Source organism: Molossus molossus, unplaced genomic scaffold, assembly GCF_014108415.1.
Source record: "Molossus molossus isolate mMolMol1 unplaced genomic scaffold, mMolMol1.p scaffold_m16_p_10, whole genome shotgun sequence".
Classification (NCBI taxonomy): Eukaryota; Metazoa; Chordata; class Mammalia; order Chiroptera; family Molossidae; genus Molossus; species Molossus molossus.
The window spans coordinates 1558459-1581864 of NW_023425345.1; the positions used below are offsets into that span (position 1 = coordinate 1558459).

Sequence of the window (23406 nt, forward strand, 5' to 3'; positions counted from 1 at the left end):
TTGTACAGATAGAGTGGGAGGGAGAGAGAGAGAGAAACATCGACGTGAAAGGGACACATCGAGTGGCTGCCACCCGCACGACCAACCAGGGCCGGGGACAAACTGCAACCGAGGTACATGCCCTTAGCGGGAACCGAACCCGGGTCTCTCCGGACCGCAGGCCGACGCTCCAACCGCTGAGCCAAACCGGCCAGGGCCAAGGGTGGGATCTTGAGGGCAAGTGAGGAGATGTGGGGTCAGCCCGCTCCTGGTGGGAATTGTCTTCTGATTCATTCATTCAAAGGATAATTACGGGGCAGCCACTAAGTGCCAGGCTGTTCCTGGGGCTGGGACGGTGTGTTTCCATGTTCTAGTGGCCTGGGCACCAGTCATCCGAGGATGGGCAGGGAGGAGTGAGGAAGACCCCGCAAGTGTAGCAGACCCAGAGGAGCGTGAGCAGGAAGGAAGATGTGAAGGTAACACTCTGGGTGGTGCCAGCAAAGCTTTAGCACGTGTCGCAGTTGAGCTGGGGGAGGGGGGCGGTTAATGACTATATTCCAGGAGGTTGCATCAGGCAGGCCCGAGTTCAAATACTGGCACTGCCCCTTTTCAGTTGCATGATGTTCAAGTCACTTAACCACTCTGAGCCTCAGATTTCTCACCTGTTAAAAAGGGGATTTTTGTAACGGACAGCGAGGCGGCAGGGAGCACAGGTGGGCTCCACACCTGCGGGCCTGCGGGCTGGTGACGGCCCAGCCCCGCGCCCGGAGCCTGGAAGCACGGGCGGCCGGGAAGAGGGAACCTAGCAGGGGCGGTGGGCTGGGTGGAGCGGGCGGCGCTGACCACGCCCCGGGACCGGAGAGGCGGTATTCCCGCTGGCAGGGCTCGGGGCCGCTTGTCCGCCTCCGGCCGGCGCTGGAGCGGGAGGTGCGGAGGGTGTGCGGGCGGCGGTCCGGGACGCGGGCCTGGGGGAGCCCTGGCCCGGGTGGGAAGAGGCGCTCCAAGAGGGGACGGGAAGGGCTCAGCCGCTGCCTGGGCCACCTGTTCCCGAGGGACATTTGAGTGTGCACCGACTGTGCGCGGCGGTCCCGGGCTGTCGCCTCCACCCCACTGCGCCCCAAAGTTGAGCGCAGCGGCTGGACCGAGAGCCCCGGCCATTCTGCGGAGGCGCGCCCCGCCCCAGCCCTCGGAGCTGCCCCGCCCAGACCGGGGACCCCGTGGGAGAGAGCCTTGGGGGCGAGAAGCTCGGGTCCTGGTGTGGGCCCCACCCGCTCCGCGGCGACCTTGGGTGAGTCGCCGCGATGTCTGGGGGCGCGGAACGTCCCGGGAGGCCTGGCCCCGGAGGGAGGGCAGCGCGGGGAGCGGCCAGCTGGGGCAGGAGATGCCGAGGCTTTGGACGCGCCGAGACGGGCAGGGGCCTCCAGGTGGAGGGGCGGCCTGGGTGGCCGCTGGCAGGTCGGAAAGTCGGCCCCGCGCTCCCTCTCAGGATCCAGATCCGCAACGACCCCTCCTTCCGGCGAGCTCCCCCCACCCCCTCGCCTCCAGACGGGAAAGATCTAGAGAATTGGGAGCCGGGATGTGCTGCGGGAGGTCCAGCCTCAGAGTCCCTCGTCTTCACTGCTAGGGGAGCGCCCTGGCCTCAGTTTCCCCATCTGACACTGGGGTGGAAGTTCAGGCTGTCTTGCCAGACTCAGCTGAGCTCTGGCTCTGAGAGGGTTAAAAGCCATCTCCCTTGCACCCACTCTTTCTCAGGAGGACACTCATGGTCTCCCCCAGATACTGAAGGATTGCTCCATCCAGGCCCCTGGAGCCACAGAGTCTGGGAAAGCCGTTTATCCCGTCGTTCATGAAATGCCCTGGAGCACCTGGTGTGACCAGTCTGGCCCTCCTGTTCTCCAGTGGCCCAAGGGCTTCCCCTTGGTCACCTCCTTCCAAAGAAGGGGGAGCCACCCCGTGCAGGTGACAAGCAGGCTAGCCAGGACTACACCCCTCCACGCTCGTTCCTGCACTCCATGTTCCCACGGCTGAGATCCCCTATACAGGCCGGCTCCCCAGATCAGGCCCAGATACAAAGGAAAAGAAAGTCAGATGGAACCCTCTCTGTTGTTTATTTGTCTCTTATGCCTGGGGTGCCTGCCCCTGCTCGTCTGCCAGGATGTCCCAGTATTAGAGGACGAACTCCAAAATGGAAATTCTTCAAAATGTGTTTTGTTTCCTTGTACCAAACGAAGCCTTTGAGCTGCCTAGGTTCGTGGGGCTGTGCTGGGTGTGTGTCATGGACCTGGGCCCCTTCGTGTGGCAGGGTCGGCAGGGTCCTTCACTTTACTCGGAACATCGGGAGGTTGTGACCCACTCCATGAGCCCCAGCCAGCAGGTCCTGAACCCGCCGTGCCATGGGAGACCAGGGCAGCAGGGGATGCAAGACCCCCAAGGTCTGAGTTGGGACCTGGGTGGAGTGAGAGGTGGCTGCCTGGACGTTTGTGGCAGGACTGGAGGAAAGGGCAGATAAGAAAGGGGAGCTTGAAGTGTGGAAACAGCTCCTCCTTGCCTCCCAGCTGCTGCCCCTTCTGAGGGTGGGGTGGATGGCTGCACCTGAGACCCGGCTACCCAAGCTCTGCCCCGCTGTGCCCTCTGGAATGCACTCCTCCTAGTAGGGTACTTCTCAGGTGTGGTCACAACTTCCTTGTCTCACTGGGGCGAAGGAACCTTGACTGAAGCCCGGTGGCCCAGCCTGGCACATCATACGTGTTCATTGAATGTTACTTGAAAGAATTAAGTAAAAGAAGTAGAGGGGGGAATTCCATGTCTGCATCACTTGGAAATAATGATTGTTCAAAGGTGCCCTTCTTGCCAGACTTTTAAAGTGCTTTTTTACACATTTGAATTTCTTGGCTATATAAATGTTTCAAATCCCTCACCTCTCTCAACATTGTTTTTTCTATTTTTCAACGCTTACATATTGTTACATCCTATGCAGTTAGTGGATCTCGTTAACATGTAGGGTTTATTTCTATTTAGCACTTTAGATAATGCTACATTGAATTTATGCACAAATTCTTATGTTGCTGGATGTTTCTTCGTATTCGCTGCATGTGAGCCTCTAGAAGTGCTATACCCAGAGCCAGCTGGCTCTCAAGAGGGACTGTACATCTTCCTGGGGCATTTCTTATTGTTTCCTAGACATGAAATTACCGGGATCTCTGTGTGTTTCTTACTTGTTTGAGCGCATCAGTGAGGTCCTTGCTTCTTGTCTCTCTGCGGCCAACATCTTTTCCCAGGTTATAGTTTAGTTTTTGTTTTTTTTTTATCCTCACCCGAGGACATTTTTCGATATTTTGTTCTAGAGTGGGAGGGAGGGAGAGAGAGAGAGAGAGAGAGAAACATCGACGTGAAAGGGACACATCGAGTGGCTGCCACCCGCACGACCAACCAGGGCCGGGGACAAACTGCAACCGAGGTACGTGCCCTTAGCGGGAACCAAACCCGGGTCTCTCCGGACCGCAGGCCGACGCTCTAACCGCTGAGCCAAACCGGCCAGGGCTATAGTTTAGTTTTGATTTTTGCTGCTGCTGGTGTGTTTAAGGAGCATGTTGTTCATTTCTATTTTACTTGATCTGTGTGTGTGCTTTTTGATAAGGGAAACATGAGCTGAAGAGAAAGAGCCAAAAGAGAGGGGTCGGCTGAGAAGGAGGGGCAGGTCCCAGAGGGTGCAGGAGGTGGCAGGGGTGGGGAACCTATTTTCTGTGGATATTTACAACATCGTTCTCGGGCCATGAAAAATTAGCCTGCTGTATTTGGTCAGACTAATTGGTGAGGCGTGTGATGTTAGCTGGTATTGATTTCAAGGGTCTTACACGCCTCCCAACGGCCCCCACCCCTGGCCAAGGGACCTGAGCTGGTGAGGACAGGAAGTGAGAGAGAGGGGCTGGGAAGACACCTTACGAATGAATCGGCTTTGATCTTTCAAAGGGAGGAACATGGAAAAGCATCTGTGGAGAGGTGGTTCTGGACCTGAGGTTCCCAGCTCCCTGTGCTGTTTGCTGGCCTGGTTCCCTTAACTCCTCCCTGCTTCCCTGGGAAGTAGCAGGTGTTATTACCCCCTTTGACAGACTGGGGGGAGTGCCTTGCTCAGGGTCAGTCAGCTGGTGAGTGGCAGGGCTGGGCTCTCCTGGGCACCAGCTACGTGCCCTTGAGACTCCTTCCTGTTGGGCTGCCATTTCTAATGAATATAGGGAGGCCGCTCTCGGTCTGGAACTTGGTGAGGCTGTTCGTTCCTCTCCTGTCTGCCTTTGTGTGTCCTCTTTCTGGACAGACCCACCCCCGTGAGTCCAGGAGCTTCCAGCAGAAGCAGAGTTGACCACGGGACCAGGGAACCCCTTCCTGTCCGGGCCAGTGACCGCACAGTCCCGGGTGCCTGAACTCTCGCCCGCCCGCCGCCGACCCCGCAGAAGCAGACAGCCCTCTGCATGCCACCCCCGCGCAGAGGCTGAGTGGGCAGCCGGGGAGCAAGGTGGGCAGCACAGGAGCGTGAACAGGAAAAGCTGTCTTCCCGTTCCGTGGACAGGCTTGAGTGGAAAGAGCAGAAGCCACGGCCCAGGTGCAGACACCGCGCTGGAGGGGTCCCCCAGCCCTCAGGTTGTCTCTCGGCTTCCTTTGCTCCCTCCCAAGCTCTCCAAAGCCACCTCTTGAGTTGAGAGCAGGTTTCCACCAACTGAGCCCCCACCAGGGGCCAGACACCTCCTCACCTGATCTTATTGAACCCTCGCAGCCATGCTGTACTATTATTCCCATTTTATAGATGAGGAAACTGAGACTCAGAGTCAAGCGTCCCTTTGTCACAGATCTGGGCCCCTGGCCCCAGCGCAGTCCCAGGTGAGCCAGGCTGGGCCACAGGCACGCTCCTTCTCCTGGCAAAGGGGGCGTGAACCCCAGCGGTGCCTCGGTGTCCTCCGGAGTAGTGGGGCAGTGAAGCAAGTCATTGCGTGAAAACCACTCTGACCAGTGGCCGTGCCCATGTGCCCGTAGGAAATAGGCAGCGCTGGCATTAGATCTCCCAGCTCCACACCCAACAGGAAGCTCTCCCTAAATGCCAACAACCACCTGCCTCCTCCCGGGAGGACAGGACAGGACAGGACGGGGCGCGCTCTGACACTGGAGAGAACCTGGACTTGAACCTATCTGGAGATAAGTTAGCGATCTGCATCTAAACCTTAAATCACGTTTCCTTAGACTCAAGAGGCTCCTTTCTAGGAAAGGGTCAGCCCACCATGCAGGGTCTCGGCCTATGGAGGTCATGAAGGGTGTGCTCAGAACAGGTGTTCACGCCGGGCTATCACGGCGGTGTCCATAAAAGCGAAAATGTGGGAAGCGCATTTCCAGGGGTCAAGATGGAAAGTGGGTGACATGAGGCAGGGACTGCTACATGACAGGGTTCACCGAAGCCCTGGGGATTAGGGTGTGGAGCTGGATTTACCGACACGCTGTGATGAAAGGCAGAGCGTGTATTTTCAAGCGGCTTTTTCCAGGTCTAATTTAAACGCTTCGCACCCGGACGGTGGATTGACCCTTAGGAAATGTACACAGTTGTGCAACACCCACCACCTGGTTTTATAACACTGGGGCCTCTCATCTTTTTCTTCTTCTAATTTTTTTTTTCTTTATTGATGTTAGAGAGAGAAGAAGGGAGAGGTAGAGAGAGAGAGAAACATCGATGAGAGAGAACATCGGTTGGCCGCCTCCTGCATGCCCCCCACTGGGGATTTGGCCCACAACCTGGGCATGTGTCCTGACTGGGAATTGAACCAGTGACCTCTTGGTGCCTGGGTCGACACTCAACCACTGAGTCACACCGGCCGGGCAGGAGCCCCCTCATCTTTTGCAATGAAAAATAAAACAAGGTATGGAACAGCACATGTGCCAGGACCTCCTTTTTAAAAAAAAAAGAGAGAAAGGGAGAGGGAGAGACAGAAACATTGATTTCTGCCTCCTGCACGCCCCCTACTGGGAATCCAGCTCAGAACCTGCATATGTGCCCTGCCAGGGTATCGGACCAGCAACCTCTTGGTGCGTGGGCCGATGCTTAAGCAACTGAGCCACACCAGCTGGGCAGGATCCCCTTCCATGTGTCTCCTGTACGCAGCTCTGTAAACTTGGCTCCATGTCAACGGAGGCTTCGGAAAAGAACCAGAGAGAGTATACCAAAGGCCACAGGAAGACTGACTGTCACATGCCTCTCCCTCTAGTCCTTAGTGGCTCCAGATGTCTTCAAGATAAAGCAAAGTAGGAGGTGTCACGGCAGGATGGTGACTGGACCCCCCCCACACACACACACACACACACATGCAACCTTTCTATTAAGACTGGGCATAGGCAGTCTGACCAGCTGGGGCCCCGCCATTGGCTAAAAGTTTGTGTGTTCATGTTGTGCAAATACAGACAATTCTCCAACGTATGAAGACAGAGCAAAAATCACCCATTTTCCTCACAGCCAGGAACAAAACCGTCACAGCATTTTATTTATTTTTTAAATGTTTTTTATTGATTATTTTAGAGAGAGAAGGGAGAGAGAGAGAGAAGTATCAATATGAGAGAGAAACATCAATCAGCTGCCCCCCACTGGGGATCGAGCCCACAACCCAGGCACGTGCTGTGACCCACAATTGAACCGGGACCTCTCAGTCCATGGGACAACGCTCAGTCCACTGAGCCACACCAGCCGGACAACCATCATTGCATTCAGTGGATTCTTGGCAAAGGGCAACTCTTCTTACCTATTATGGTTAGGAGGTTGCTGGGCAGGGGAGGGGCGGAGGGACATTTCGGGAAGAGGGAATCGCACATTGCAAAAGCTTGGAATTCCTAGAACCTGGTGGCTTTGAGCCGTAGAGGAGAGTTGGTTTCCTTTCAAATTTCATTGTCAAAGGCATTTGAGAGTACAGAATGGGTTTCCTTCATCCCCCTTCATTCAGTCCTCGCCCACGTGTGGGGTGCCTATTGTATGCCATACCCTCCCTAATTCAAAATTATTTACAATCTCAGGCTGGATAGGCAGCATCTGGCTCCGCGCCCACTGTCCTCTGCTCCAAGTTCACTCCAAGGCCAAATGCACCCTGGTCATTCCTACCAGGACTCACCCCAGGGTTGGGGAGGGTGTGCTGCTCACTCACCCATTCTTTCTGAAGGAGCCACAAGCTCCTACTGTGTGCCTGTGTGTGCAGCGCTGGGGACCCAGTCCACAGCCTTGGCAGGACTCTGCAGAAATCCAGGCAGCTTCCTGGAGGTGGCCGCCCTGCTCACATAGGTCAGGAGAGACTCACAGAGGAGGGTCTGAGACTTGGGGGCAGACAGACCTGGGTGCAGCCCTGCCTCCCACAGTGGCAAGCCACGCGGCATTGAGAAGTTCCCTTTCCTCTGTGCACCTTTGTCTTCTCATTTGGAAAATGGGGCCACAGTGGTAGACATGAAGACAGAACAAGACGGGGTTGGCAGGGTTGCCTGCATGTGGTTTATTCTTGGCAAATGTCAAGCTCTCCCTCTGTACTATGGTTAGGAAGTTCCTAGGCCTGGGCAAGGGAGGGAGATTTTTGGGAAGAAGAAATCATATTGCACAAACCTGGAACTCCCTCAGCCTGGCGGCTTGAGCAGCACAGTGGAGGTCAGCATGGCTGGTCTGGAAGCCGTGGGCCTGGAGAAGGGCGGGGGCTCAGGCAGGATGCCAGGGAGGAGGCTGGGGTGGTGGTTCCCGAGACAGACAGAGATCTGAGTGGTGCTGTGGCTGTGGGCTGGCCGGAGACGGAGAGAGCTGGGGGAAATCTGCTTGAAGCAGCCAGGTTAGAAAGATCTCTTGAAGACGCAAGTCACACTATAGCTCTTTCCTTCTCAAAATCTCCCGGCGGCACCTCCTCCCAATCAGACAGGTCCTTCCAGTGGCCCCAAGGCCCCCCATGGCCTGACCTTTCCATTATCTCTGGGACCTCCTCTCTTGGTATTCCCCTCCCCTGCCTTGCTTACCCTGCTGGTCCATCAGCACCTTGGGCACATGGCCCCAGGGCCTTTGCACTAACCGTTTGTCGTCCCTGCTTTTCAGAGGCCATCCCTAACTGTTCTGTACAAATTCTGTCTGTCTGTCTGTCTCTCTCTCTCTCTCACACACACACACAGAGCCCAGTTTCTCCGCTGCATTTTTCTCTGTAGCACATCTCCCCACCTGAGGTATTTCTTGTTCATTTTCTCCCACGACAATGTGAGCCCCATGAATGACGGCAGACTGTCTGCTTTGTTCACTACTGTACTCCCAGGCCCTGGAGCGGGGCCTGGCACACAGTAGGTGCCCAAGCATGTGTGGCGTGAATGATCGAGGTGCTGGGAGGAATGCCGAGGGTTTGAGGGGTTTCTTTCCAAGATGACTTTTGGTATCAGGTTGAGCAAGAGCTCTTACCGCTGAGTTACCATCCCTCTGGCCTCGTTATCGGTCTGTGTTCTTGGCCTGGCACCAAGGGGCCGGTGGCCCTGCCTGGAGAGGCCCGTGATGGCTGCTTCTGATAGAAGGGACAGAACCAGTGCCAGAGCCCGGATTTGGAAGGTCTTTCTAGAAAGGTCCTTAAGCATTGTCCTCTCCAGGCTCTTTATTTTACAGAGGAAAAAATTGAGGCTTAGGCCCAGCCAGAGTGGCTCAGTGGTTGAGTGCCGACCCATGCAACAGGAAGTCGCCGGTTCGATGCCCAGTCAGGACATATGCCCAGGTTGTTCTCCAGTGGGGGGCATGCAGGAGATAGCCAATCGATGTTCTCTCTCATTGATGTTTCTATATCTCCCTCTTCCTTCCTCTCTCTCTAAAAATCAATAAAGAAAAAGAAAAAAGAAATTGAGGCTCAGAATTGGGGGAGAGGGTCATACTCTAAGGTCAAGGAGCAAATATGCAGAAGATGGAAACCAGGCCCCTTGCTCGGGGAATACCCAGTTAGCAGACTGTGAACATACAAACACCCCATGTTGACAGTGCTCTGTGTGTGTGTGCTTGGAGGTGGGGAGTGGGGGACATTTCTCTTTTGCTGCCAATTATTTTTTTATCTGTAACACAGTAAAAAAAAGGAGAAAGTGAGGCAACATGGGGACTTCCTTCCAAGCAGAGTGGACTCAGGACTCCTGATTCAGCCAGAATTTCCTCACGCCTCTTCCGTGGGCATTGCATTGGCCAAGCATGGCTTTATCCGATCAAGTTTCCCTGCCACGTGTGTCTCTGGGATCCCAGCTCAGCAAGTGACCAGTGCTCGTCCACACTCGCCCCCCGGGCACCCCAGGAGGTCCTGGTGTGTGTGCAGGTGCCCAGAGCAAATGTGTGGGAGCCCAGACTCATGGTGACTTACTGCTCCCTGACCTCGGCCTGAAGCTCAGGGAGGGTGACTTCACTGTGACCCTGAGAAGCCCACCCCAGGCAGCTTGACCTTCAGTCCAGCCTCGGTTCAGAGCTGGAGTGACCACGGGACGGGATTGGCCTCAGGGGAGGAGGGAGCGCATGAGACTTGGGGGCAGACCTCCCTGGATGCACATCCTGCCTCCCACAGTCACTAGCCGTGCAGCTTGGGGAGGCTGAGGAGGTCACTTTTCCTCTCTTGGGACCGGTGAATATTCAAAGAATATACATGTGTTGGGGTCTGAGCTGGTAGGTGGGACTCCAATGAGGAAAAGCAGGCTTGGTGCCTGTCAGCTGACACTGTTTTCCCTGTTATCTGTCCCTGTGTATTTAGTCAGTCCCTTCAGGAAAGACCTTGAGGGTTGTTCCTAGTCGTTTGCAATTGCAAACAAAGCTGTGACCTGTACAAATGTCACTTCTCTATAGGATAAGGTCACAGAGGGGGGTTGGGCGACGAAGGGTAAATGTGTCAGTAACTTGGATAGATGTGGTTCCCTTGCCCTGTCGTGAGCCGGTTGGTGGGTGGCTGCCCACCGGCTGCGTGTGAGGTCCTGTCCCTGGCAGCCTTGTGAGTTGAATGTAAAAGCTCTGGCCTTTTGCCAATCTGACAGGTGAGAGATGCTATCTGAGAGTTCGATTAGCATTTCTCTTAACAGTGAGCTCCTCAGCCTTGCTTACCTGTTTAAGGGTCCTTTCTGCCTATGTAACTTTCTTGCTGGTATTTTTGGGAGGAGGACGTGGAGAAGTTTTGTGGGGTTTTTTTCAGGGAGTCGAGTTTATTCGTGTTTTCTTTTATGGTTTCTGGATTTCATACATCATTCAGAAACCTTGGCCAACTCTAAGGTTATAAAGGAACTCACCCATGTTGTGTTCTAAACTTTTATGGGTTTTATTGTTGTACAGTGGGGGTGTATCCTGGGGCGTGTTCTGAGGTATGCACCAGCTTGTTCTTGTTCCCCCTAGAAGCTGCTCCAGCTGCCAGCATCTGTAGAAAAGCTCCATTTGCTCCACCGATGGAGGTGCTGCCTTTGTTAGCCATGCGAGTGTCACGTCAATTCTGGGATTTCGTTAGTTTCGCTGCCCCTTGGGATGTTGCTGTGACTGTGTTGTTTTCACCGTTGAAGCTGTACAGGCTACACGGCCAGTCCTTTCTCATTCGAGCCTCCTCCTCAGAGTTTTCCTGTAGGTTCTTGCTTGTTTATTTTTCTTTTTAATTTTTTTCCCTTTATTGATTTTAGAGAGAGAGGAAGTGCAAGGGAGAGAGAGGCAGAAACACCGATAAGAGAGAACATCGATTGGCCGCCTCCTGCATGCCCTCCACTGGGGATCAAGCCCGCAACCTGGGCGTGTGCCCTGACCGGGAATTGAACCGGCGACCTCCTGGTGCATGGGTCGACACTCAACCACTGAGCCACACCGGCCGGACAATTTTCTATATGAACTTTAGAATCGATATGTTGAATTTCAGGATCACATACAGTTTATACATTGGCTTAGAGAAAATTGACATTTTTTTGTTGTTGTTATTGTGAATCCTCACCCGAGGATATTTTTTTCCATTGATTTCTAGAGAGAGTAGAAGGGAGGGAGGGAGGGAGAGACAGAGACAACAGTCTGAGAGAGACACATTGATGGGTTGTTTCTCGAACACACCTCTGATTTCTTTTTCTTGGCAAATGCTTTGAAGACTGCCTCCAGTACTAGTGATGGTGATGGGCGCCTTCGCCACTGTTTCCTGTCTCCGAGGAGTGCCCCCATGCGTGAGGTTGAGTATTCATGCCCAGGGTGTGAAGCTAGCTCCTGGCTTTGGTAGCGATGTAGATCATTTGGTGGTTGCCCGGCCGTGTTGCTCAGTGGTTGAGCATTGACCCACGCACCAAGAGGTCGCCGGTTTGATTCCCAGTCAGGGCACATGCCCAGGTTATGGGCCTGATCCCCAGTGGGGGGCATGCAGGAGGTGGCCAATCTATATTCTCTCATCAATGTTTCTATCTCTCTCTCCCTCTCCTTTCTTTCTAAAAAGTCAATAAAGAAAAAAAATTAAACTATAGATTATTTGGTGAAGGAAGTGTCCATTGATTCCTAATTATCCAGAAAGAGTGTTGGAAATTTTGTCAAATGTTTTATAGCATCTCTGGGGATGACTGTGTGATTTTTCTTAGATCTACGACTTTGATCACTTATATTAATGACTTCCTCATATCCAGCCATCTTTGCATTCTGGGAATAAATTGCACTCTGTTTTGATATTTTATTCCTTTAACGCTGCTGAAGTCCATTTGCTTTTATTTAGGATTTTTACAATATTATTCATAAGTGATATTGGTCAGTAGGGTATCTTACGAAATCTTTTTTAAATTAATTAATTTTTGTTAGAGATGTTTCTTTTCTTTTTTTTTTTTTATCCTCACCTGAGGACATTTTTGCATTCATCTTCAGATGGAGTGGGAGGGAGAGAGAGATAGAAACATCAATGTGAGAGAGACACACTGACTGGTTGCCTTCCACAGGACCCCGACCAGGGCCGGGGACGAACCGCAACCGAGGCATGTGCCCTTGACTGGAGTAGAACCCGAGACCCATTGGTCTGCAGGCTGACGCTCTCCTGCTGAGCCAAACCGGCCAGGGCTCAAGTTTTCTCTCTTATATTTTGCTTTTGAACACTTTAAAAAGCAATGGTTTTCTGTTATTAAAAATTTTGCTATAACTTTCCTTTAAAAAATGTATTTAAAAATATGTTCTTATTGATTTTAGAGAGAGAGGAAAGGAGAGGGAGAGAAAGAAAAACATCCGTTGTCTGCCTCCAGCACGCCCCCTACTGGGGACTGCAACCCAGGCCTATGCCCTGTCCCAGGAATCAACCGGAGACCTCTTGGTGCACCGGACGCCGCCAGCCATACTGACCACAGCTGATGCTTTTGTTTCTTAATGTTCTTTTATAATTTTAACTTTTTTTTTTAATCCTCACCTGAGGACACTTTTCCATTTCTTGTTCCGATAGAGTGGGGAGAGAGAGAGAGAGAAACATCGATGTGAAAGGGATACATCGAGTGGTTGCCACCCGCACGACCCAACCAGGTCCTGAGACAGACTGCAGCCGAGGTACATGCCCCCAGCGGGAACCGAACCCGGGCCTCCCTGGACCGCAGGCCAACGCTCTACCGCTGAGCCAAACTAGCCAGGGCATAATTTTATTTCTTATGTGAAAGTTGGTCTGTCTAGATGATCTTTCTCTTCCAGGAACAGTCTTGATGTATTATATTTGTCTAGAAATTATTTTTTTCAGGTTTTAAATTTATTTGCAGAGTACTATGTTAGGATTAAAATGTTTTTCCTCTCCTTCTTTGGCATCTCTTAGTTTGCTTTCCTCCCTATCTCTTGTTTTCTTAATTAGGTTCAATGGTAGTTTATATATTTTACTGAATTTTTTCCCGAAGAGCCAGCTTTTTCCCATATTTCTTAGTTGTATGGCTTATCTGTTTTCTAATTAATGTCTGCTTTAATCTTTTTAAATTCTTCCTGTTTTCTTCCTATTTTATGGTTCTTTTTATAATACTTTTACTCTGCTGTTTATTTTTATCTGCTCTGTTGTAATTGTTACAGGTGTTGGAAGCTATAAATATTTTTCTGATTGCTATAGATTTAGATTCATGGTATTTGTTCTGTTTTCAATTATTTTGCTTTATTGATTTTACACAGAGAAGAAGGGAGGGGGAGAAAGAGAGAAACGTCAGTGAGAGAGAACATGGATTGGCCGCCTCCTGCATGCCCCCACCGGGGATTTGGCCCACAACCTGGGCATGTGCCCTCATTGGGAATTGAACTGGTGACTTCCTGGTGCATGGGTCAACGCTCAACCACTGAGCCACACTGGCCGCCATGGTGTTTTGATTATGGTTATTTTATGGACATTCAACAAATTTATTTTGTATTTCCCTGTTGATTCAAGAATTGTTCGAGAGAGATTTTCTTGTTTTTTGTTTTTGTTTTAATTTCTGGACTTTTAATTACTTTCTGTTCATTCTGCCTTGTGATCATAAAACATCTGTATTTTTTGTACTTTTGGACGTCCGTGAGGTTTTCCGTTCTCATGAATGTTCTATCAGCTCTTGGAAAGAAAGTACATTATCTGTTTTTCACATAGAGAGTTTGATATAGCATAGTGTTTTACTGATTATTTTCCTTAGGTCTTCTGAATTCATATTTATGTTTGGTCTACTTAATGTTTCTTGGGCTGAGAGATGAATTGAAATCTCTTATTAGTGTGTTTCAATCTTTTGTACTAGCGTCCCTGTAATTTCTTCCCGAACATTGCTGCAGAATTATTTGGTGCCCTTTGAATTATACCAGTTAGCATTATAGATAGCCCTTCTTTGGCCCACTTAGTGACGTTTGGCTTGAATTATCATCTAATATTAAGATTCTGGGCCCAGATTTGTTTTTGTTTGTATTTTCCTTTATACCTTTGCTCATTCTTTTACTTTTACTTTGCTTGATGTATGTCTCTTGAATGCAGAATAGAGTTTGGTTTTGGTTGGGACCTTAATTTAAAAAAAATTTTTTTTAAAAGATCGGAGAGTTAAACCTATTTATTTATTGATGTGGCAGATATCTCTGGTCTTCTGTCATATTGCATGGTTGTACATATATATGTCTTTGTGCATGTGGGAAGGCTATATTCTTTATTCTTTCTTATTTTTTACCCCCCCTTTATTGATTTTAGAGAGAGAGGAAGGGAGAGGGAGGGAGAGATAGCAACATCGATTGACCGCCTTCTGCACGCCCCCTACAGAGGATTCAGCCCACACCTGGGCATGTGCCCTGACCAGGAATGGAACCGACGACCTCTTGGTGCATGGGTCGATGCTCAACCACTGAGCCACACCAGCCTGGCTCATTTTTTTTTTATCCTCACCCGAGGACATTTTTTCATTTTTCATTCAGATAGAGTGGGAGGGAGAAAGAGGAAGAGAAAGAGAAACATCGATGTGAAAGGGACACATCCAGTGGCTGCCACCCGCACGACCAACCAGGGGTGCTCTTTTTTTTTTTTTTTTTTTTTTATCCTCACCCGAGGACATTTTTTCATTTTTTGTTCAGATAGAGTGGGAGGGAGAAAGAGGAAGAGAAAGAGAAACGTCGATGTGAAAGGGACACATTGAGTGGCTGCCATCCGCATGACCAACCAGGGGTGGGGACAAACTGCAACCGAGGTACGCACCCTTAGCGGGGACTGAACCTGCATCTCTCTGGACTGTAGGCCAATGCTCTAACCTGCTGAGCCAAACCGGCCAGGGCCGGCCTGGCTCTTTTTAATCTTTTTTAAAATATGTTTTTATTGCCCGGCTGGTGTGGCTCAGTGGTTAAGTGTCGACCCATGCACTAAGAGGTCGCTGGTTTGATTCCCGGTCAGGGCACATGCCCAGGTTGTGGGCCCGATCCTCAGTGAGGGGCATGCAGGAGGCGGCCAATGTTCTCTCTCATCGATGTTTCTCTCTCTCTCTCCCTCTCCTTTCCTCTCTCTAAAATCAGTAAAGGAAAGAATATATATGTTTTTATTAATTTTTTTTTTTTTTAGAGAGATACATTGATCGGCTGCCTCGTGCATGCCCCCTACTGGGGATCGAGCCTGAAACCCAGGCATGTGCCCTGACTGGAAATCGAACCAGGATGTCGCAGTCCATGGGACAATGCTCAATTCACTGAGCCACATTGGCCGGGCTGGATTAGAATTTTTTTTTTTTCGCATTTATCTTCAGATAGAGCAGGAGGGAGAGAGGGAGGAAGAGAGAGAGAGAGAGAGAGATTGATGTGAGAGAGACACATTGAGTGTCCGCCACCCACACAACCCCAACAGGGGCCAGGAACAAACTGCAACCGAGGTACGTGCCCTTAGCGGGAACCGAACCCGGGACTCTCTGGTCTGCAGGCCGACGCTCTAACTGCTGAGCCAAACCAGCTAGGGCTTGTTTAGAATTTTTATTTGTTGTGTGCCATGGATGTTGCATGGATATTGTGTTTATTCCTTTAACAATTATTTTTTTTATATAGTTGAATTTTCCTGGACCAACTGGCAACAGGAAGTTTTCGTGGAAAGTGGGAGAGAGGCCAGGGTGGTTCTGTAGGCGTCTCTGCTAAAAGGCTCCCTCCTCTGTTTTTATGGGGAATGAATTGTTCCTTATATGACCTGGCTGGTGTGGCTCAGTGGTTGGGCACTGACTCACGCACCAAGAGGTCGCCGCTTCCATTCCTGGTCAGGGCACAAGCCCAGGTTATGGGCCCCGATGCCCAGTGGGGGACCTGCAGGAGGTGGCCAGTCGATGTTCTCTCTCATCAATGTTTCCATCTCTCTCTCTCCCTCTCCCTTCCTCTCTTTCTAAAATCAATAAAGAAAAAAATGAAATAAAATATGACCCTTCTCTGGATGAACTCCTTTACCTCTCAGAACCCAACCTAGTTCAAGAGGCAAGCTGCCTCCAGCAGTGAGCGCCCCTTCCCGGGTCACTCGATGCTCCCCTGCTGGACCCCTCTGCGCCCGCCCGTTCTTCCCACCTCGCTGCCCATCTGCTGGCCTCGGGTGCTTTGGGCCACACTTACATGGGATTTGGGATTTATGGCGTTTTCTTGCCCCTAATTTCCCCAAAGCTATAGCTTGTGGTTTCTGTTTTTCTTACCCTGTTGCTCTCTCTGACGTCAGTAGAAGAGGAAAGGATCTGCCTCATTCTTTATTGCTGCCTTATTCCTACTGGGAGGAGGAGTGTGCGCCTCCCTCCACGTCCTGTGCGTACCATCCCCCACAGGGCTGGCCAGCTGGAGCTCTGGCTGTGGCGCACTTAACAGGCTTGGGAGGAGGAGCCCTTCACTCCGCTCACCATGATCTCACTTCCAATAACTGCCATTCTTATTTCTTGAGTAGAAATAATATATTAAGTTATGCCCTGAAAAATGGGGGGGGGGGGGCCGGAATGAGGGAAGGACAGCAGACCTTTCACGTAGTATTTGGATGCTCTAGGTACTGGTTTTTTGCACCAAGGAGGGTCTGAGTTCCAAGCCCACAGAGCCCACCCCTCTGGGTCTCATGGATGAAGAAGCTATGGTGCAGGTCCAGGGTTACTGAGCCATTTAGTGGCAGATTCAAACTGCCTGTAGGGACCTGGATTTGAATCCTGTACTCCGCGCCATGTCCTGGCCTGGCAACCTTCTTCCCCAGTTAGCTCAAGCTGCTGCCAGCCTCGGGCATCTACTCAGGTGTCAACCTATCAAGGAGGCCGATCAGCCTATGCCCCGTGCGCGTTCCCATGGTTAGAACATGTGGTTAGTCTCGCTCTCCTCCCCACTGTGCAGAAGGGAACGGAGGCCCGGAAAAGGAAAGTGACTTGCCTAAGTCAGGAACAAGATTGGGTAGACATGGAAGCACACACCAGCCCTGGTGCCCCCCGCTGGGGCCCCTCCCACCACTCACTCACCTTTTGAAAGTTCAATAGCGGAGCAGGGCCTGGGATTGGCTGGACTAATACCTGTGCCCCTCAGATGACACTCTGACCCCCTGGTGGCCAGGCCAGGCCTCCTTACTCTATCAGATGGGCTCTCACCGAGCAGAAGAACGTGCCCCCCGCTGCGCCCCCAGCCCCAGACATCCCAGGACACAGTGGATCCTGGTTTCCTCTCCTGTCGGGCACCCCTGCAGGTTGGGGGTGAGGCGTTTGCGGCCCTGGCAGGGAGAGCACCTTCCTCGGGGGGAGGAGAAGCGGTCTGTATTCATTCCCCCAGGGGGATTGTCCTCGGCTGGAGGGAGGCCTCCACCCTGGGGACAGCCGACCAGGGCGGGAGGGCGGGTGGGGATGGGCCCTCAGGCCCCTTCGGAACTGACATCTCCGAAGGCTGTGCCCGCTCAGCAGGTGAGGCAGCAAACCTCAGACTCTGGGCTCAGGTGCTGGGTTCTAATCACGACTCCATTTCGACCACTGGTGTGACCTCGGAAAGTCACTCTCCTGTGTCCTCATTCATGACTTTATTTAAAAAAAATTTTTTATTGATTTTTTTCTTTTTTTAAGAAAGAAGAAGTAGGGTGGGAGAGAGAGAGAGAGAAACATCGATTGGCCGCCTCCTGCATGCCCCCCCCTGAGGATCAGGCCCACAACCTGGGCACGTGCCCTGACTGGGAATCAAACGGGTGACCTCTTGGTGCAGGGTCAACGCTCAGACACTGAGCCACACCGGCCGGACCTCATCCACAACTTTAGAGTACTTCACGAGGTGGCTCTGAGGCGTCAGGACAGAGACACAGAAGGGGCGTAGTGGAATGACCAGTGGCCTCCTGTTAGGTCCTAACCCCCGACCCCATGCCTGTGAGCTCATTTGGAAGTAGGGTGTTTGCAGAGGCGGAGACCACAAGCACAGGAGTGGAGAGCCACCAGAAGCTGGAAGAGGCAGGAACAGCATCTTCCCTGGCACCCGAGAGGGAGTGGGGCCCCGCTGACACCCTGATTGCAGTCTTCTTCCCTCCTGAACGGCAGAAAGGGGTGTTCGTTTTAAGCCCCAGACTTACAGCCACAGGGAGCTGACCACAGTCTGGTTTCTTCCCGTCTGCACAGTTTCCTGGTTGAGATTTCTGAGGTGTCTGCCTCCTGCGCCACCTCTCAGATGCTCTGTAGGGTATGGGACACCCCAGCAGAGGGACAGGAGGGGCTCCCTGAGCTGCCCCCGGTGGAGGCCCAGGTTTCCTCCTCCCTCCACTGCTGTGCGTCCTTAGCCGAGTCTCTTTCCGTCTCTGGGCCTCTGTCCCCATTGAACATCGTGCCCTCTGGTGTTCTGGGAGCCACTCGGTCAGCACCCAGCCTGGCAGCAGGGTTCCGTCCGGACTAGGTCTGACCATCACTGTGACTCTCTCTGTTTGGGTCAGGGTCAGCCAGCGCTGGGCTGGACACGGGAGCCCAGAGTGGACCAGAGGTGGAGTGCTCCACCGCGGGGACAGAGGTGGGTGTGGGCATGAAGAGGTGACAAGTGCCAGGTGGAGGAGCCTGTCCCAGGTACCTGAACCTGGGCCCTGATGCCGACGCTCCCAAGGGGCCTGCAGAGCTGAGGCCGAGGGCCAAGCCAGCAGGGGTCTGGTCAGGCCGCCGCCATCTGGCTCCACCAGCCGCCACCTCTCACTCTCACTTCCTGCCTGAGAGAGCTCCTGGGGGTCATGATGATGGGACACAGAAGGCTTAGAGCAGGGATGAGACCGCAGGTAACGTGCTAACTGGAAACACCTCCCCGCGCAGGGCTGGAAGGGGCGGGCAGGGGGAGGTAGGAGGAGGTGCTGGCAGCCAAATGCCAGGCTTGTTTGACCACGGGCCAGGACCAGGGCCCAGCTGCGTGGCCCATCCAGGAGGCCAGGAGCATGCTTTGGGCCTGAGGTCACACGGGCGTTGGGTTGTGGCCAGCTTGGCCCGTACAGTTTCTATTCCTGGATTGTGGGCTCTTGCACCAAATACGGTGCTGCTTGCATCTAGCACCCTCAGCGACAGCAGATGCGGCTCGAGTGGCACACCCTGCCCCCACCAGGCCCAGAACCCCGCACCATGGCAGAGCCACAGCACCCCAGGGCCCCTGGGCCCGTAAGCTGCCAGGGCCTCGCTCCACCAGCTAACGTCTGTCTGTCCACTCCTCAGTCTGGTTCACACTGGGTTAAGAATAGTCAGGACCAGAATAACCTCTCTTCCTGCAGGGAAAACGCAGGGCAGGGAGAACAAGGATCTTGGTTTACATCAGGGCTGCCATTCAGGCCCTGGTGGGGGATCCCAGGCAGCTCACCCGACCTCTGACCCCGTTTCCTCTCTCATGGGCTCACTGGTTCAGCTGACCACTCACTGATTTTCTGACTCACTGGCTCCTCACCTGCACGACTCACTCAGTCTTCACCGACTACATACTAACAGCCCGGTGCTACCCTAGATGCTGAACAAAACACAAAACTCAAAAATGTGCCCGTCCCCATGGGGTTATGTTCCAAATAACCAACACAAACAAGTACGACAGTGCACCGTATGTTAGAGTGTGTCCCGGGGACAAGAGACCGCAGCCAGAGGCGATGGGGCCGTTGACATTTAGGGAGGCTGGAGGGTCCTGGAAAGGTGATTTCTGAGTGAAGGCGAGAGGGGGTGAGGGGACGAGCTGTGGGAACAGGGTTCCAAGCAGAAGGAACAGCAGGTGCGAAGGCCCCGACCCGGCAGCATGGGGGGGATGGGTTTGGGGGAAAGCAAGGTCAGTTGTGGCAGGGGCAGAGCAGGTGATGGGGAGAGATGCGGCCAGCTGGTGGGGGACACGCAGGGCCTGAGCAGAGGAATGACCGGCCTGCCGTGTATTTGCAGTCCCTCTGGCTGTCCAGTGAGTCTGTCAGTGAGCAAGCGAATAAATGAGACAGTGCATTTCCTGTTTGACCACGACATGCCGGGCATGGAGCTGGGCAGTGGGGAGAGAAGGTGTTCAGGCCCCGATGGCCCTTCTGGAGGTCTTTCTGGCCAACTCCCTTTCTCGTCGGTCACCTTCCGGGGAAGCCACCTTCCCTGGGCTCTGCGGGTGCCTGCTGCGTGTCAGTTGTCATCTAGTCTAGTATACTGTCCGTGTCTCTTCTCAAAGGGTCTCCCACAGGCTGAGTGCTCCTCCAGGGTAGGGCCGCCCCTAATAGCCCCATGAATCAATGAAGAAAGGAGCCCCAGCCCCGGGAGAGCCCGCAGCCCCTCACTCGGTCTCTCACCATCTTTTGCAGATGGATCTGTGGGCACGGAGAGCGTGTGGAAGGACCGTGTTCATCTTGGCAGAGGAGGTTGGCTGCTGAGCCAGGGTGTGTCCCCAGGAGGCCTGCCAGGCTGCCCGGATCTCCACCTCACCGCCATGGGCTGCCCAGGCTGGTCAGTTCCAGCCCTTGACATCGTTTTGGTTCCCTGCCCTTGGCCCTGGGGGAGGGCTGGGCCCAACTGCCCAAGTCCTAGGCTCCTGGCACCGCTCTCTGGCATGAGACCCATCTGTCCTGGGAGGGGTTGTTCCCAGCTCCCTGTAGTCCCCAGGCCGTGTCCCGTTCCTCCACCCTTTTCTGCCCAAGTCTCCTGGTCTCTAAAGTAGAGGTGATGCAGCTGTTCCCTGGGGTTACTTCGGGCCAGAGTGGGTATAAATTTGGCACTGTGCACTCAGAAGGCACTGAGTAAATGGTGGCCGGGTTCTGTTAATCCTGAGCAGAGTCCAGGCCAGTGTGCGCTGACTGCCCCCGGCGCCAGGCAGGATGGTGCAGTGGTGAGCGCAGACTGGAGCCAGGTGGGTTCACACCCATGCGCGGCCACTTGCTGGCTGTGGGACTCTGCGTGAGTTATCCACTTCTCTGTGCCTCAGTTTCCTCACCCGTGAAATGGCGATGATGATTGCCACCCTTAGGGTAGCAGAAGGGTTTAATGAGTTCATATATGTTAAATGCTGACATAAATGCTATCATCTGGCGTGAGCATGGTAGCAGTCAATATCTGGTGAGTGGATGAATGAATGAATGAATGAATGAGGACAGACAGACAGCCTTTGGGTTCTAGTGCTCCTGTCTTGCAGGTGGGAAGAGTGAGGCTCAGATCGCTGGCTGACTTGCCCCAGGTCTCACAGCTGCTTCAGGCAGACTTGAGGTCACCTGCATCCCAGGCATTCACGGTCCCACCCCTGGGGACGGGGCCCAAACTTATCTCTCTCTTCCTTTTTTTTAAAAATTTCCCATGTGTATGAAATATTTTTGGATGCTGAATGCTGAGGGGGGTGTGTGTGTGTGTTCTTTATTGATTTTAGAGAGAGAGGAAAGGAGAGGGAGATAGAAACATCGATGAGAGAACATCAACTGGCCGCCTCCTGCGTGCCTCCCACTGGGGATCGGGCCCACAACCTGGGCACGTGCCCTGACCGGGAATTGAACCAGCGATCTCTTGGTGCATGGGTTGATGCTCAGTCACTGAGCCACAGCAGCCGGGCCCCAAGCCTATCTTGTTCCTCCCAGCCTCCCACAGGGCATCCAGGAATGTTCCTGGTGCTGGCCAAGTGGGCACTACTGGACAGAGTGAGTGTCCAAGGACAGCAGTACTAGCAAAGTTCATGGGCTATAGGACAACTTCCCTGTCCCTGTCCCCCCAGACCTGTGTCTAGGAAAAGTATGACCCAGGGCAGGGGCTGAAGGAGCCAGGGGTCCAGGAGACCCCGGCGTGTCTGAATCCAGGGCTTTGGGACCTGGCAAGCATCTCCACGTGCCTAGAATTCACCCTTCCTGCCTGTGAATGGGCTTGCACGCCAGCACCCAGGCCTGCCAGGGTCCCAGGGCTCCTGCTGGAAGTCCCTGAGGGTGCTCAGCAGTTTGCCCTCTTAGACCAGCTCCAGGCCTGGTTTGTGGAGCTGAGGGGTACGTACATTGGGCCGCAGATCACAGGCTGCCAGCCTGGCATGCTGAGGGCCAGGCAGAGAGGCCTGTGGCAGAGGCATTGCTTCCGACAACTCCTGCACGTGCCAGACCCTGCCTGGCATCCCTGATGGCCCCAAGTTATAGGTGACACCTGGGGAGCTCACAGGTGTGTCACAGAGTGTGAAAGGGACCTTTCCAGACCTCAGTCCAAGGTCCACTGCTTGCATTTTGCAGGTGAGGAAGGATGTGGGGCTCTGAGCAGCTGGCAGGCCTGTGCGCTTTGGAAGCCAGCCTTGGCGTTGGCCACCGTTGTAGGAAGCATTTTCTTGGGTCAGGGATGCCATGCAGCCTGCCCGAATGTGGTGCTCATCTCTTACAGACTGGCCGGTTCCTGCTGGAGGCTCCTGGTGTCGTCCGGGGAGACCATGTCCAGGCCCCCGGACTGCCTGCTGTGGCTGCTCCGGGGGGCCCCGAGCCAGCGGGGCTGCACCCTGTTCATCATCAGCTTCAAGTTCATGTTTTTGGTCTCCATCATGATCTACTGGCACATGATGGGGGGGCCCGAGAGCCAAGGGCAACTCTCTAACCTGCCCGTCGACGCCCCCTGCTCCCACCTGGTGCCCCCCAAACTGCCCTCCAGCACCCCACCTTCGGGCAACATCTTCTTCCTGGAGACTTCGCACCGGACCAACCCCAACTTCCTGTTCATGTGCTCGGTGGAGTCAGCCGCCAGGGCCCACCCCGAGTCCCGGGTGGTGGTCCTGATGAAGGGGCTGCCCGGCGGCAACGCCTCCCTGCCCCGGCACCTGGGCCTGTCGCTCCTGGGCTGCTTCCCCAACGTCCAGATGCTCCCGCTGGACCTGGAGGCGCTGTTCCGGGACACGCCCCTGGCGGCCTGGTACATGGCCCTGTGGCAGCGCTGGGAGCCCTACCTGCTGCCCGTGCTCTCCGACGCCGCCCGGCTGGCCCTCATGTGGAAGTTCGGGGGCATCTACCTGGACACGGACTTCATCGTCCTCAAGAGCCTGAGGAACCTGACCAACACGCTGGGCACCCAGTCCCGTTATGTCCTCAATGGTGCCTTCCTGGCCTTCGATCGCCACCACGAGTTCGTGGCCCTGTGCATGCGTGACTTCGTGGCCAACTACAACGGCTGGATCTGGGGCCACCAGGGCCCGCAGCTCCTCACCCGGGTCTTCAAGAAGTGGTGCTCCATCCGCAGCCTGAGCGAGAGCCGGGGCTGCCGCGGCGTCCGCACCCTGCCCTGCGAGGCCTTCTACCCCATCCCCTGGCAGGACTGGAAGAAGTACTTCGAGGATATCAGCCCCGAGGAGCTGCACCGGCTGCTCCAAGCCACCTACGCCGTCCACGTGTGGAACAAGAAGAGCCAGGGCACGCGCCTCGAGGCCACGTCCAGGGCGCTGCTGGCCCAGCTCCATGCCCGCTACTGCCCCACGACACACGAGGCCATGAAGATGTACTTGTGAGGGGTCTGCCAGGCCACCTCCCCAGGCCCGGCATCTGGCTGGAGAAGGATCCCCAGCCGCCCTTCCTGGGAGGCAAGATGAGGGGAGGGGTAGGGACCTGGTGGTCCGGGGGGTGTTATGGA

At 53.9% G+C, this 23406-nt stretch overlaps 1 protein-coding gene across 1 annotated transcript; it reads left to right on the forward strand.

The window, feature by feature from the left end:
• The first annotated feature begins 902 nt into the window (after positions 1-902).
• A4GALT (alpha 1,4-galactosyltransferase (P blood group)) lies at positions 903-23406 on the forward strand. The gene is made up of 3 exons (XM_036253096.1): positions 903-1267; positions 20145-20286; positions 22177-23406. The coding sequence occupies exon 3, from the start codon at positions 22223-22225 to the stop codon at positions 23282-23284; it is 1062 nt and encodes a 353-aa protein (XP_036108989.1). The 5' UTR covers positions 903-1267; positions 20145-20286; positions 22177-22222; the 3' UTR covers positions 23285-23406.